Source organism: Anguilla rostrata, chromosome 1 (genome assembly GCF_018555375.3).
Source record: "Anguilla rostrata isolate EN2019 chromosome 1, ASM1855537v3, whole genome shotgun sequence".
Lineage (NCBI taxonomy): Eukaryota > Metazoa > Chordata > Actinopteri > Anguilliformes > Anguillidae > Anguilla > Anguilla rostrata.
In genome coordinates, this window is record NC_057933.1 from 50,980,151 (window position 1) to 50,995,562 (window position 15,412).

At 42.7% G+C, this 15,412-nt stretch overlaps 1 protein-coding gene across 12 annotated transcripts in view; it reads left to right on the plus strand.

Moving 5' to 3' along the window:
* pleca (plectin a) overlaps nucleotides 1–15,412 on the plus strand; it is a 201,151-nt gene that overhangs the window by 64,610 nt on the left and 121,129 nt on the right. For 2 of the 12 annotated variants that reach the window (XM_064341266.1, XM_064341282.1), the window contains exon 1: nucleotides 8,618–8,853. The exons of the other annotated variants lie outside the window; for them this stretch is intronic. In XM_064341266.1, the coding sequence (XP_064197336.1) occupies nucleotides 8,808–8,853 (46 nt within the window). In that variant the 5' untranslated portion in view covers nucleotides 8,618–8,807. Of the gene's footprint in view, nucleotides 1–8,617; nucleotides 8,854–15,412 lie in introns of those variants that run through there. 12 annotated transcript variants of the gene reach the window in all.

Consider the following 15,412-nt stretch of genomic DNA (forward strand, 5'->3'; position numbering starts at 1 on the left):
CCATATCCTAAATTTGGGAGGGAACAAGTTAAAGGAGGATACCTAGATTTGATTTTTAGTGGGAGGAATTAAGCAGTGTTGCAGTAAACGTTGCAGTAACCTTATTGTGCAACATTATAAGACATAGTGGGTGTAACTGAAGTCCACAGAATAGGGTTTCCCATTGGTCCCTCTTTGGTAATAAGGGTGAGTTTGATTGGTTTATTCTGCTCTAATCATTGTTGTAAGATGTTCCATGTGGACTTCTGTTAGGATATAGAAATATAAGTTGCAAGTTGTGTGAGACTTTGCCATTGTGCATTTGAGCAAGATACTTAATTGGTTTACTTAAGTATACTGTAGTATAAACGGGATATCCAACTCCCAAAAAAGTGAGTGGTTCCTGGAAGCAGATGCCTGTAAAATCTCAGCGGGCGGAGACAGGGCTGGTGCACTGTGAATGCTCTGCAGCCATTTAAAAAGGTGGTGTGGGCAATTTCCCTCTAAGCTGGTACATTTTACAGGAGATTTGTGGCTCTGTGACCTCAGAGGGCTGGAATGTTTATCAGAGGTTTTAGCGCAGCGCTGGACTGTGCTGGCCAATCCGGACACGGCCACAGTAAAGGCTACACCCCCCCCACCCCACCCCCCCAAATTTCTGTGGACAGTGGGGGCAGATCTAGATTTATTGATAGTTGCACTGTCAATGTTATCCCAGTCATTATCCAAATGGATTGCATTATTACATTTGAAACAGGTGTCTGGGACTGGAGGATGAATGTTTGATTAATATAAAGAGCGCAAGAATGATTATAGACATTAATGTATGTGTAAATGCTGTTGACGGACAGTGTGATGTTAGAGGACATTTAATTAACTGATATAAGTGAAAAGAGCTTAGTTGCTATTGAGCCTGAAGCACTGTCATATCAACAAATAGAAAAAAAAAAAAATCAGCCGCAGGTTCATGCTGTGCTGGCATTCCAGCCCGAGCTGTCTGAGCAGTCTTTCCATTAAGACGGCATGTGTACCCTAAATGAACTCCCGGAGTTTCCCCCAAACCAGGAAGCCAGACCAGGAAGGGGCCTTGTATGGGCTGCCTGCCAGCACACTGCCTCTGTGGTTTATTCATTCAGATGACAATGAAATCTAGCAGGTGAAATAGCTGGCATTCTGATGTCAGATTTGTACGTCATAGTTTGAGCTTTGAGTTTGTCCTTTCCTTCAGTTTTTCAATCTGCATACAGGCACATTTCCTGGAATTACAGTCTCAGCACTACAGCTACAATAATTGTTCTTACACTTTTGATTTGCCGTGTTAAATTGGAAATTGAAATAAAATTGGAATTATGTAAATAGATCAGATGAAGTTTGTCCATTGGTTCCGGAAAATAAATAAGTAGTCTTCAAACAGAAGTCATCAGTTATGCTTGATTTTATGTCAGTTAAGTTATGTAAAATGTTCCTGAAAATGAAGCCCAGGGAAAGTATTTTGTTGGACATGCATTTCCTGAGCATGCAGCAAGCCAGTGGACCTTACACAGGAGAGATGGATATTGAGTGTGTCCAGCCAAACGCATTACTGTAGTTTCACTTTCCTTATGTAAAACTTTTAGCAGGGTATAAGCTGAGGGGCACACCCTAGGCTTGAACAAGTCTGGGCTACAATAATAGCCGCGATTTTGGTATAGAGATCACCTCCAGGTTGTGTAAGTGGACGTGACAGTGTTGGCTGGGTGGAAGTACACACACACACACACACACACACACACACACACACATGCACGCGCATAATGGTTATCATCAGTCCAGGATGCAGCTGTGAGCAGCTGGCTTGTCTGGGGTCCAGGCATCTGGACAGTGGAAAAACAGGGTGTGTCCCTGTTGTCTTGCTGCTGTGTGACAGCATGAGACCTGATCTGTCTTTCAACTCAGCCTTTTGAACTGCTTTCCAGCGTGCAGGCAAAGTGACAAAATACATTTTAGAACATTTGAAACGTGCTGCATCTTAATCTATATTAACCCTTAGATGCATGGCGCACCCAACATACACATTTATGCAGGTTGGGTAACCAGTGACCCTAAGCAGACAACCTGCCATTTTCTTTTATTAATGCGAACATGCTGTATGCTTTAAAATATGTATTTATATTATGTATTAAAAATATTTCTTTGGCTAAATATCATTTTGTCACATTTAAGTATTTTTAATAATTGATATAAATTCACAATATTATATCAGGAAAATATCTAAATTTCTATTTGTCAAATTAATTAACTAGCCAGCTGTGGCTAGCAAGCTCTCTATAGTAGCATGCTGTCTAACACCATTAACCTCTTGCACCACTTTGTGATGACAAATATCAATAGCAGATCAACGTATGATCACAAAAAATCACACCTTACAATATATACTGTATACCACACTGAAATATAAGTGATTTGAAGAGAATAATGCTTGCGGTGAAAAATGACCCCACCCATGCATCTAGGGTTAATTAGCTATGATTTCACTAAAGATAGAGTTCAGCAGTTTGTTCAGTGCCAAGTCTCACCCAATGACTAACTTCACTAACATGGAGCTGTTGGTCATACTTAATTTTGGGAAGTATCCGATGGTTAAGCAGTGGCAGGCAACGTGATATCCATCATCAAAACATCACACAGTGAGACAGCCGACATCTTGCTGCTCTCACTGTGAGCATTTCATCTAGGACATTTCCAGACCTGCCAACTTGTTTTTTGTTTATACCCTTCAGTAGCACTTTTACACAAGTACTTTCAGATACACTGAAATATACAAAGGGTGGTGTTACAGTTGGTAGGACATCACTTGATTCCCTTTCAGTGTGGAGTTTTCATGTTATCCTCGTGTCCGTGTGGATTTCCTCTAGGTACGCTCGTTTCCTCCCACAGTCCAAAGAAATGCATGGTTAAGTTAATTGTAGTGTAAATTGCCCGTTGGTATGAGTGTGTGAGTGAATGATTTGTGTATGCCCTGCAATGGACTGGTGACGTGTCTAGAGTGTATTCCTGCCTCTCGCCCAATGCATGCTGGGATAGGCTTCAGCAACCCCAGTGACCCAGACCAGGATAAGATAAGATAAGATAGATAATGGATGGACAGATGGAGTAAGTGTTGGAAAAATAAAAGGCTTGCTTAAATTTGTTTGTCAGAGTAAAGGACAAGCCTTGTTGTGGCGGGCCTCAGTTTATGGCCTTGCTACAGCATAATGGCTTTATTGCTCTAGTGATATGTCCACAAAGCTTGAACAAGGGCAGGCAAGCCATCAGTTATCTTTGGTAGTTTTTGCTTTCTGTCCTCATATTGTACAAATAAAATGCTCCATAGCATAATTCCATAAAATGTGCACAGTCATAAACTCATTAAAAGCTAATTTTGATAGTATTTCAGGTATAGGGTCCGAGAAATGGAGAAACTTTTACTTTTAACAGTCATAAACAGTAGTTTATGGCTGTTGTGCTACAAGCTGTCATTATTGACAGTGATGCTAAACACAAACAGATGTTGCCATGACTCAGTTAGCTTTTCTTAGGGAAAAAATGAGAGAGATCACTAATAAATGGCTATGCTAGCTTTTGATGATACATTTTGACAGGAAGATAAAACAGTGTCCTCAGTCCAGTCCTCCCCCAAAGGGCTTTGGGTTTATCAAAGCCAATGCAGACTGAATGACAAGGCAAAGCCTCTGAACTAAAGTTGGGCTCTGGTGAATTGCTGTGCTTAGATGAGGTTCTCTGTTTTTGGGAAGGTCTGTGAGTCCCTCCCAGTCAGGCTTGTACCCCTCCTTTCTTTGTCGGAACCTTTTGAAAAGTCAATGACTAATTAGGTTTCCCGCACAAGAATCCTGGCTTTCATCCCACCCCAGGGTCATAACAGGCCTTGGCTTTTATCCCACCCCCAAACATTTTCATGCCAGGGCACCCAGAGAAGACAGAGGTTTTGTATTCCCCATCCTCTTTATCCCTCTTCTGGGATGGATAGGCCCCTCTGTGTACCCCGTCCCCCTGACCAACCCCCTCCTCTTCTCCCCCTTTTCCATGGAAGATCCTGGTCTTGGATGCCAGTTTGGATGCCTGGACAAGCCATCTGCATTTGAATAGGGGCACCAGAATTCAACAGGGTTTTTTTGAGGGGGGGCTGGTCTGTAAGGGGGAGGTCCAAACTTCAAGGGCACAGGAACACAAGCATGTGTGGGCATTTCCTCCAGAGCTCCTCCCTGGATGATAAGCAGGCTGGACGAAATTCAGTTTGGCAACAAGCGCTCGTTAAAGACCCTTATTCACCCACAAACTGTCCATGACCTGTCCAAGAGGCCATGACCGCACATGCATGGTTTTTTTCTTATGCCTAGACCGTCTTGGTCATCTTAAGGGCAGTGCACTTGGTTCAATGTGTACTTTCATGTATGGAATTGTAGCGAGTGCAATTAAAACATTCACAATTCAGCCCTTATGAACACCGTTTTTTCTACCTCTTCAACAAATCTTCACCACTTTCTCCCGAAATACAGCATGTTCATGCTAAATTCAATTTACATTAAATTAAATTAAATGCATGTGCATTTTCCATACCATCAGTACACATGTACTGTGTGTGCATTCACAATTAATTCCTTGGCTCAATGAAATTGCTGTGCAGAAGAGGGCACATCCATTTATGTAGAACACTCAACACAATTCATAGTGTATTTGTGAGTGCATCACAGATCTCAGTGCTTCTTTTTATCAGCCAATCTATGTAGATAACTTCTGCTGAAAGACTTTACACTTGGTTAAGCCCATTTTAGGAGATCTTTAGAAACAGCTTATTCAGAACATTCTATTAGAGCTTTCAGCAATTAAGTGTTGCTATTAAAATTCCAGGTCAAATGCCAAGTGTGGAATATTATTATACGATTACATGCATGGGCTGTGATTGAACGTCTAACCTGCAGTCAAATTTGAATTTACGGAATTTTGCTGAATCTTATTGAAATCAAGCCAGTTGTTAAAACAAGCATGACCATATAAAATCATCAACTTTTTGTCAGTGAGGATAGAACACACATGCGCACAAAAATGTGCGCATGTGCACACGCACATACGCGCACACACACACACACACACACACACATATGCTGTAGTTGGTGGTATCTGTACAGTACATTCCGTAATTTTATTGTGCGGAGGTCCTAGATACATGTCTACATATTGATCATGACTGCCAATTCATTGTTCGATAGAGTATTGTTTATATTTTTGTAATATATCCAATACATTTCACAAAGTTTTCTGGGTCTTGGTCTGAATTAACTAAACATTTGTCCTTCATTTGATAGCCTAATTAAACCCTTTTCTTAAAACAGTAATATGTGAAAAATAAAACAGGAATATGTTTACTGAATCCGGACTTTTATGACCTCTGGGGTAGGGTGTGGTCTGGACAACGTGGTGCTACTCAAGGGGCTCAGAAGGAACAACATAACTGGAATTTGAACCCATGACCCTTGACCACTTGTGCCTCAATACAAGTGTGTTTTCACTTTCATGGTCTTAGCATATTAGCACCTTGGAGAGCAGCCACCACTGGGAGGACCGTACTGCCCCCTCGGGCCACCTATTCTGGATCTGCCTGATGAGAGATCGGTGGTCATGTGGTCCGCTTCGTGTGTGCTATGAATTCATTACACTGGCAGTCAGGGGAATTCAGCCAATAGCTGGCTTGTTTCTGCAGACATTGACCAATTGGCAGTGGGGGTGGGGGTGGAGATGGAAGGGGGGGTGTTATTGAGACTGTATATGCAGGCCCGCCAGACGCCACCACGGCCAAGTCAAACAGCACCCAGATCAGCTCAGTCTGGAGTCCTCCTAGCACACATCTTTGTGCTGTACAAGGAGCAGGAGCTCAGCCATGTGGTAGCACTTAGAAATTTCTGATGCTTTTGAGTTATTTCTGGCCCTGTTTCTCCTGGAAGTAGAATGTTGCTATTCTAGTGTGATTAATCCAGACCACAGCGATAATGACGATAAGTTGGATTTTTTCCATACATTCCAAATAACCCAAACATACTTCCACTGTGTGCGTATCTTTATTGATAAGCCTTGTGTGATTATTTAGGCACTGTACGACTGTTATTGCCGCCATTGCTTCTGTTCAGACTTCATTCACCGCTCTCTGCAGGTGCTTTGGAGGACCTTGGGCCAATACCTAGGGTAGAAGGGACATGCACAGCACAGGGACACAGGTAGGGTAGAGCAGGGAGTATTTGGCCAGGGACAGCAGGGCGTCCTTCTCTCATTGGTTATCAGGCACACCAACGAGCCCTCCACTGGGTTTGCTGGGTCAGTGGAGCTGATGACGTCGCACGTGGCAACAAAGCAAGCCTTTTGATTGGACGTTCAGCGGGGAGTCCAGATGTGCTGACACTTGCATTCTTAAAACTTTGATTTCAAATGACGTATTGCTGTTGTTCCATGCACAAGGTTTTGTCACTGTTATGTTGACGTTGGGTATTTATATTGAAGTTCTAGCTCTGTAAACTGTGTTGGTAAAATTGTGTCGCTGGTGTTTATGTATGGTAACTTTGGATTAAAATGTTGTAGTGATTTTGAAATGGTTCCTTTGCTGTACAAAGAGCATCTGTTAAGAAAACAATCATTATAATCTAGAGAATATGTACACACTTCCTGGGTACCTCTGGGTATTCTGATTGCAAAATATGTCAATAAAATGCTTGTATTCACAATATATTTCTGTGGTCATATAAGTTAAAGATTATTAGCCTGCATTCTGGTAAAACTGAGATTAGAAACTAGCAGGACACCCGAACAATAACGAGTAGGCTGAATGTTGGAGTATTGTAGGACTAACTGTATGTTTTAATATTACATATGAGCCTGCTAGTTGTGTGATTTGAAAGTTGCCTTAGATGAGAATGGATTACACTTGGTTAATTGCTGTTTTTTACTGTATCGTTTTACAACTTCTAATGCTATTTCAATTTCAGTTGGCTAAGGTTTCTGCCAAATATATAATAAAAACTACAATTATTATCATTATTATTATTATTATTGTTGTTGTTGTTGTTGTTGTTGTTGTTGTTATCATATAGATAATATGGAGATAAAGATAGATACTTGTGAAAACCGGAATTGTAGTAAAGTGCAGTAAAGTGACTAAGCTATCCCTGAGATCAGACCAGAGGTTGCTGAGAAAAATTCAGAGAATGTGTTTGTATTTCCTCTATTACCCAGGGATAAAGCAGCTTTATAATGCAGCTCCAAACACCCCCGTGGGAATCTCCGAGCATGTCCTCGGTCTCAACACTGATGCTGTTTATTTCACATCATCAGTTCTGTATGCTGCAGGAAAAGTCAGTGCTAATACACGCTAATTCACAAGTTTTCAATTATTTGCATCCTGGAACCTATTCAGTACAAAAAAGAGCCGGATAAAGTTTTTCTGCTGCTTCTCATGTGGTCAACAGGAACATCCGGCACATGTAAATCCCTAATTAACTATTGTCAGATCTGAATGGCTTACAATAAAAAAACTGACATGTGGTTCATTTGAAAAAACACTAGACATCACTAAATTGTGATTTATATGTATTTTTTATTTTGACTCAAACATTGCAAGTGAGCTTAAATGGTACGGGGGCTTATTATGGAGATTATTATGGTCCTAGATGCAGACAGTTTTTCCAGCCTGAATTGTGAGAATAACAATGTGACCCATGACCCCTCTTCTATGTGTCCGCCAAAGCGCCCGAGAGGTGTGTTTGGACACATTCATCATGGGTCCAAGATGAGGACTGTAAATAAGAGACATAAAATCACATTTTAGAGATATTAGGGCTAACTTGATATTTGTACTTTTAAAACGGTGAAATATTCTTCTGTCTGGTCTTAATGATTCATCATTTACTTAGAAATAACTGAAAATACCTATATATGAAATGCATGACGTTTTTTTTTTTTACTCTTTTTACGCTCTTTAATATTACCACTGGGATAAATAGGCTTTTATACATGGTGGGGGTTGTTGTGCCGCCTCTAAAGTTACAGTCCGGGGTTTAATCCCACTCTAAGCGGAACTCAAACTGTTTTTATTCACAGGACAATGGACACAGTCCTCTCCCTCCGCATGCACTTTGTTCTGGACAAACACGTTACTGCCCCACCCAGTTTGATTCAGCTGGGGCTTCCTCTGCAGAGCTGAAAAAAAAAAGAAAAAAAAAAAAACGACACCACGCGAGGTAGAGGGGGGCCCTCGGGGGTCAGGGGTCGTACTGGCCCTCCCAGCCGGGGAGACATGGACAGGGTTGGTAGTCAGCCTGGCCTCCCCCAAACTCCACACCCCACCTCTCTCCCCCCGTTCCCTCCCCTTCCCTCCCCTCTACCGGCGTTTTGCTGCAGCCGCATTGTCTTTACAGAGCCAGGCTCTCCCCATCAATGAGTCTGACGGCAGTGCTGTGCCATGATTGGCCGTGAGGCTCTCAGTTCAAGGCTCTCAGTGGGTGGAGGAAGAGGTGGGAGGGAGCGGCTTTAGACTTTTTTTTCTTTTTTTCTCACAGTCAGATTCCTGTGCAGAGAGAGAGAGAGTGGGGGAGAGAGAGAGTAAGCGAGCAAGCGACAGGGAGGGAGAGAGAGAGAGCAAAAGACAGAGACAGACCAAACACAGCAGCCACCTAGCCAGCAAGCAGCTCCGCAGAGGCAGACTAAGATAACGACAAGACCCCCAGCACATGCAGGAGCACAGCTCACACTGACCCACAGACAGACAACCCGAAACAGGCAGTGCTGCAGACAGGATCCGGCCAGGGATGGATACCTCCAGGTCAATACAGCATGAGATCACTTCTCTCAAAGGTATCTCTCTCTTAACACATCTTTACTGCAGCTCAGGTTTAATGCAGCTGGGTGCCTGTTAATCTGTACTGTTTTTCCTGATGCCTCGTGTTTCTGTGACCAGGGGGTTTTGGTGATGCTGGGGATTAATGTTTCAGTTTTCGGCTCAGAGCCACGCCGCACCATTTCATTCAGTCGTCAAAGTAAGGAAAAGGGGGGGGGGAGCTTTAGCGGTTAGCGGTAGCATTTCTGGAGGGGTGACTGGCGGTGGTATTGTCACACAGTGCTGTTGTTTGCGTTCTGTAGTGCGTACTGTATGTGCTGTGTGTGCGAGAGTGGCTGAGAGACTGCTGTATGCGGCTGGCTTTAGCGGCAAGCATCTCTGCTGGCAGGCTCTGCAGAGTGCTGCAGTCCTGCCCCGCCTCCTTGCAGGGGCGGGGGACCCACGCCGGGACCCAACACTGAGGAGGGTGCCCGTGCCATAAGCTTTGCAGAAGGACATTACGAAGGGCCCCAAAGACCATTCTCAGAAATAACATCTGTGCATTACCTGCTTCAGTGAAAACCTGAATATGCAAATCTGAATGGAGCTCCAAGTCGGTCAAGCTTCCTAAAACAAAGAAGTCAAAAAGTAATTGAAAACAAATCCCAGGGAAAGTGTTTGGTTGGACGTGCCCAGCGCTCACTAAGGCAGCAGCCCTGGAACAGCACGCTCAGCTAAACACCTTCCCCTGAGTTTTTCTTTGCTTTGCTACACATTTATTTTGTTCCTTTTTTTAAAAGAGAGTGCTTTATTTGCTCACCAGGGATTTTATTCTGGTCGGTGTTTCTGAACATACAACAGTGTTTTTTTGTGTAATGAAACCACCTTACCCCCTTATTTACTATGCAAATACTCAAAGCAAATCGTCTCTCTGTGTTAAGCTCCATGGTCCAGACGTATAAGCTATCGCTCTTTTCCACAGAATTAAAAAACCCCAAATGTATCATCATCATCAGTTAATCCAACTCCGATACTGTGTTTTGGTTTGAACATACTGAGCTTGTGCCATATGCAGTCCTGTGTTCTTTTTTTTGACAAAGATCGTTTATGCCTTCAATGGAATGTGTCTGATAACCATCCTTATGAGTTCTCCTCAATCTCAAATTCATCTTTTACTTCTACTTCAGACATGTTGAACTTTGTTTGGGCCTGTGCAATGTTTTATTTTTGCTCAATATTGTCATTACAGTATATCGTATTTATTATTATATATTGCTATCATTAAAAATAATAAAGTAGATATGTGTATATTATATGTGTACACATGCATTCATACATATTTCTTGACTGACTGAATGCTAATAAATTGAGAGGGAGTGCCAACAGAGAGGTGAGGGTGTCACCCGGGAGACACACGTGAAGTGGCGGTCACCTGACCAGCCGATCTGTACGCACGATGCTGTAATGGGCGTGTCCGTGGTCCCAGAAGATGGCTGACATAGGCTTTCTCCGGCTTGTGTGAAGTGGGGGCTCCTCCAGGGCTCTGGGGTGTGAAAGAGAGAGCTGGCGTGGATTGATTATCTGCTGTCGCCCTGCAGACTCAGCAGTGTGTTGAGATGAGGGCTGTGGAGCTGGCTGGTTTTACTGCGCGCTGCCGGACAGAAGCAGGATAAATCACTGCCAGCGTAGGGACAGGACGTCAGACTACCCCCTCAACCGAACTGGAAAATTGGAAGAGTAACTACGTGTGAGGACGAGACTGATTCATAGATTAATTGGTTGACAAATGACTTATAAATAATATTGGCCAACACAAGCAATACAATTGCATGCGTTCGTGTTCTAATGCTTGTTCATTAACTAAAAGCCAGACGTTTTAGCCTATAGCTTATAATTTGTATTAATCAATATTACTGAAGGAGACCATAAGAGCCCTGCATGAAAAGAAAAACATTAATGCTGTTCCATTTCTTTCCTGCAGGGGTGATTACATACACATTTTACACTGAATGAAACACTGCTACATGTAGTTCTGTGTATATAAAAGCAGTTCTGTGAAAATGTGAAACTTTCACATCCTTAGTTTCGAAAGTAGTATTGTAAGCATGTGCGACATGCAAGCTATGACAGACAGCGTTTCAGGAATAACTTTAAGAATCTATTTATCCCTAATAAATATTTCTGTTGTATGATAAATATTTTTACTTTAGCAACAAGAGGCTGTAATACTGCATAGCACTGAAAAAAGTTTATTCTATTAATTTATTTTTAGCTCTGCAAGCTGGAACCACATCAGATTATACAGCATTACAACCTCTCTTCACCCAAAAAGGCTTTTCTAAAGACGTCCAAACAAATTGCATTTGACATTTATGTAATTTCCACTAATCTGACAATGATTTCCAAAAGGAGAATCAACAACAGCAGACACATATTGTATATTGTTCATAGGTATGTTAGAATGAGGTGCAATAAAGTGAGCCTTTGTCACTGGTGCACATCTTTCTCTTGGCTATGCAGTTCTCTTCTTTCCCTTAATGTGAAGTGTGGGCAGATATTATTTAGCCACACCACTCGGTTCTCTCTTGATTGCCCCTTTCAGACAACGTGTGAACATTGGTGGCTTCTTGCTAAAAGGACAGTGGATATTGCGTCTCACCAGCGTGGTAAATTTAGACGATGTCTGCGGATGCATTTATAACCACGGCTCCGGGGCGGCGACGGCCTTACTGTACGCATCGGGAGATTGTGCCGAGTCACCCTGAAAAACGGCAGCCTCGGAACATTACGGTATCGAGCGGGGACCGGCAGATGCGGTAGCGATTGATTTCTTCCGCAGTGGGCAGATGCAGCGGGGGCCTTGCATGTCGTTCTTCACCTCCGCGTATGGATTTAAAGCCCAGCCATCGAGGCTTCCTGAAGGAGCTCTATGGCCAGCTAAAGCAGTGGCTGTTAGTCACGGTCAATTTTGTCCGGTGCGGTTAGTGGTGTCCATGTAGGGAGGGGCTAAGGAATGAGGCGACATATACTACATGGCCAAAAGTATGTGGACACCTGACATCTAACGTCTCAACCAAAACTACGGGCTTTAATATGAAGATGGTCCACCCTTTGCTGCTATGACAACCTCCACTCTTCTGGGAAGGCTTTATACTAGATGTTGCTGCAAGGATTTTCTTCCATTCAGCCAGAAGAGCATTAGCGAGGTTTGATACTGATTAGGCGATTAGACCTGGCTTGCAGTTGGCTTTCCAATCCCAAAGGTCTTGGATAGGGTTGAGGTCAGGGCTCTGTGTAGGCCAGTCAAGCTCTTCCACACTGTTCTCAACAAGTTTCTATATTTTCCTTGCTGTGTATCAGGGGGGATTGTCATGCTGAAACAGGGAATGGTATTAAAATGGTAAAGGAAGCGCAGAATCATCCAGAATGTGATTGTATGCTGTAGCATTAAGATTTGCCTTCACTGGAACTAAGGGGCCCAGCCCAAACCATGAAAAACAGCCCCAGACCAAGGGGTGTCCAGATAATTTGGTCATGTAGTGTATCTCGTATGAGGTGAAAAATATAAAACAAATAAGCCTGGTTTAACTCATTCAAAGATGAACGTAGGCTAATTGAGTGCATGCGGGGGAGGGCGTTGTAGGCTATGTGGAATGAAAAATAGTGACGCATGAGAAGCTTGCTTCATAAAACTGTCACCATGGGTGAAACAAAACTTCACCCAGAAGTCGACCCCATCTGCACGCTCTACAATCACGTCATGCTTAGAGGTAATCCAATTAAAACATAACTGCATGACAGACTTCCTTTAAGGAGTAGCAAAGACTTCCAAGACCTGAGAGAAAAAAGTATCTTACTGATATTACACAGCCAGCTCTTTGCATTGGATGGATATCATTGTTTCATTCGGGCCCAATCAGTGACCACGATGTCTGAGAGGCAGCGCTCCTCTGAGACCAGTAGAAATGCTGCATATCTTACAGTCAGATAAAATGAAAGTAATAAAATTCCCCACAGCCTCTGGACAGGTTTTTATTTATATCTCTGGTGTATAGTGTATGTTCCATTAAGCCTCTGCAATGCAGTAATGTAGGGACAGGAGTTCAGGCATAGAGAGATTCTCTAATGGTTTATGTATAGTAGGGCTTTCAAATAAGCAAAGAATAAGTACTTTTGGGCCAGCCAAAAACACACACACAAAAAAAAAATAATAAAAACTGACCGCAGCATTTTCATCCACTCCTAGAGGAAAATGGAAATAAGAAATGTCTTTAAAGACGTGTTTCACTTCACTTCAAGAGCGGCTATGTATCCCATATACCCATAGTTAAATAACCTAACAGGCCTGGGTAATATTACCACAATCGTTTCACCTTTGACTCTCATTCTGCAATATTAGGAAATGAGGGAGGAGTTTCTAATAATTTCAGGCCATTTTTATGCACTGCAGCAGGATCTGCTGACTTTCACCATCTGAAATTTCCCAGGGAAACAGTTCAACTACTCCTTGGACATTAACAGACTTGTCAGCAGTAAGTCCTTAATAACTCCAAATGTATGTATGCAACTTTTAACTTTGACAGTAGAGTCCAGGAGTCCAGGATCCTTCCTTGCATCCCCCTGTGCTTCAGAACAAAGATGTCTTTGCATTGCTGTGAGAGATGGCTCACTCGTGGAAGTCTTAGTATTCACAGAAAGCAGTGACTCTTCCATGAGCAGATTTACTGGACAGGGCCGTATTGGGAAGGACCTGAAACCTGTGAGTCCTACGCAATCCGTTTTCCCATTTTTCTCTCACACTTAAACGGGCAAAGACTGCTGGGAGATATTTTCCTTTTTGGTGATCTGAAGATTAAAGCCCAGTGAAACACCATCAGCCAACTAGCAAGTGAAGCCAGCTGAGGTTGAAGGAGCAATCCTTTTTTAAACCAGGAGATGGGGTGGTATAATTCAGGATAATTGGACAATGGTGTGGACAGCATGATGTGGCTCTTTAAATCACTTTCTGGGGAAGCAAAGACATTCAAATGAGCTGGGAGAAAAGCAAGACTTACCGAACACTTTTGTGAGAGGGAAACACATTTTAAAGTTGTCAGGGAAACAAAAGCAGTATTTTCTGAATGTTCCGGGTGTCCCTACTGACAAACATTTATCGCAAAATTAAATAGAAATAAAATTGATTGGGGTTGGCAGTGTGTTTGTTTGCATTCAGAGAGTTTACAGAGTCATAGATGTTTGTGTCCTCTTTGGCACATTTGTTGTACAAATCTTCCATTTTGTGCATATGCATTAATACTGATGTATGAAACATTACTACGCAGTAGGCAAAATTACTAGTGTAGTTGTGCTAAATGGCCTGCTCATTATCAGCCTTATATTTTATATGAATTATTAAATATTAATATTAAATAAATATGAATTTTGGGAAACATCCTTTACATGATGTATACAGGCAAAGTCCCTTCGAGATTTTTTTATTCTGTAATACTGCGGGGATGGTGTGAAATTAAAACTGCTCTTTTACAATGTATGTGGTAGAATACTGTAGCATGCATTGGTGAGATGAATGGCACTTCAGTCTTTGAGCAAGGCTTGGCTTTAAGAACAAATAGGCCTCCTCCCTACTACGTGCCTTCTTTTGAACTCCTGTAAGTAATCAGGATCCATGATTCATTCACATATAAAATGCTGGACCAATAGCAAGATGCGACCCACCCTGATTGTAAATCTGTTATTGGTATTGTTGTCATTGGCCACAGATTATAGTGACATTGATTATTTGATGGCCAGGGAGAGAGATAGCAAAACTGAACTGCACACCTAACACCATTCCACACTGGCAGTCTGCAACGTCTCTTTTTATAAGGCTAGGCCTGCATGCACAGACATTTTTGTGTTGTAGTATATGGTCTGACTTGGTATGCATAAAAAATTGTAGTTTATCTGGCTTGAAGGTTTGTACAGGTTAATGCCCAGTGCCCATTGGCCATTTACCTTTGCCACATACCAGCTTTTCAGCAAATTTTCAGCAAAATTATAAGTGGCCAAGGTGCCTCGTAAATCTGAGTAATACACTGATGTGAGCGATGTGGTGTGAGTGTTGTGGTCTGAGTGACTGCTGGCTCTTAACTTAGGCTCCAAAAGGGTGCTGTCCTCATCACAGCTCCCTGCAGATGCAGTGGAAAATCACCTGCACTCTGGGACCAAGAGCTGGCACTTACTACCGGGTGGGCGTATTTTAGGGAAGCAGGTGTGTGACATCACCGTATAATAACTCCTCCCCGTTCAATAGCTGTGAGATTACGCCCTCTCCATCTCAGGTCCACTCTCTCACCATACTCGGTGATGGATCCGTGTGTAGTGAAGCAGTCGGAGCAATGGCTTGAATAGCTAGTGAATGAATGTGAAGCTGGGGAGAAAAACAGAGTTTGAATGTGCTGAGTTTGTTGACAGTGGAGGTGGCTGGGCGTGAGCAAACAGCCTCCTCTCTGCCCGTCTGCATGGCAGGCAGAAAGGCATCAAATTCCTCACCACTTTGCCTCTTTCAAAAACAAGTGCTGAGTCTTGACCTAGATTCCGGGGGCTTAGCGCACCGCT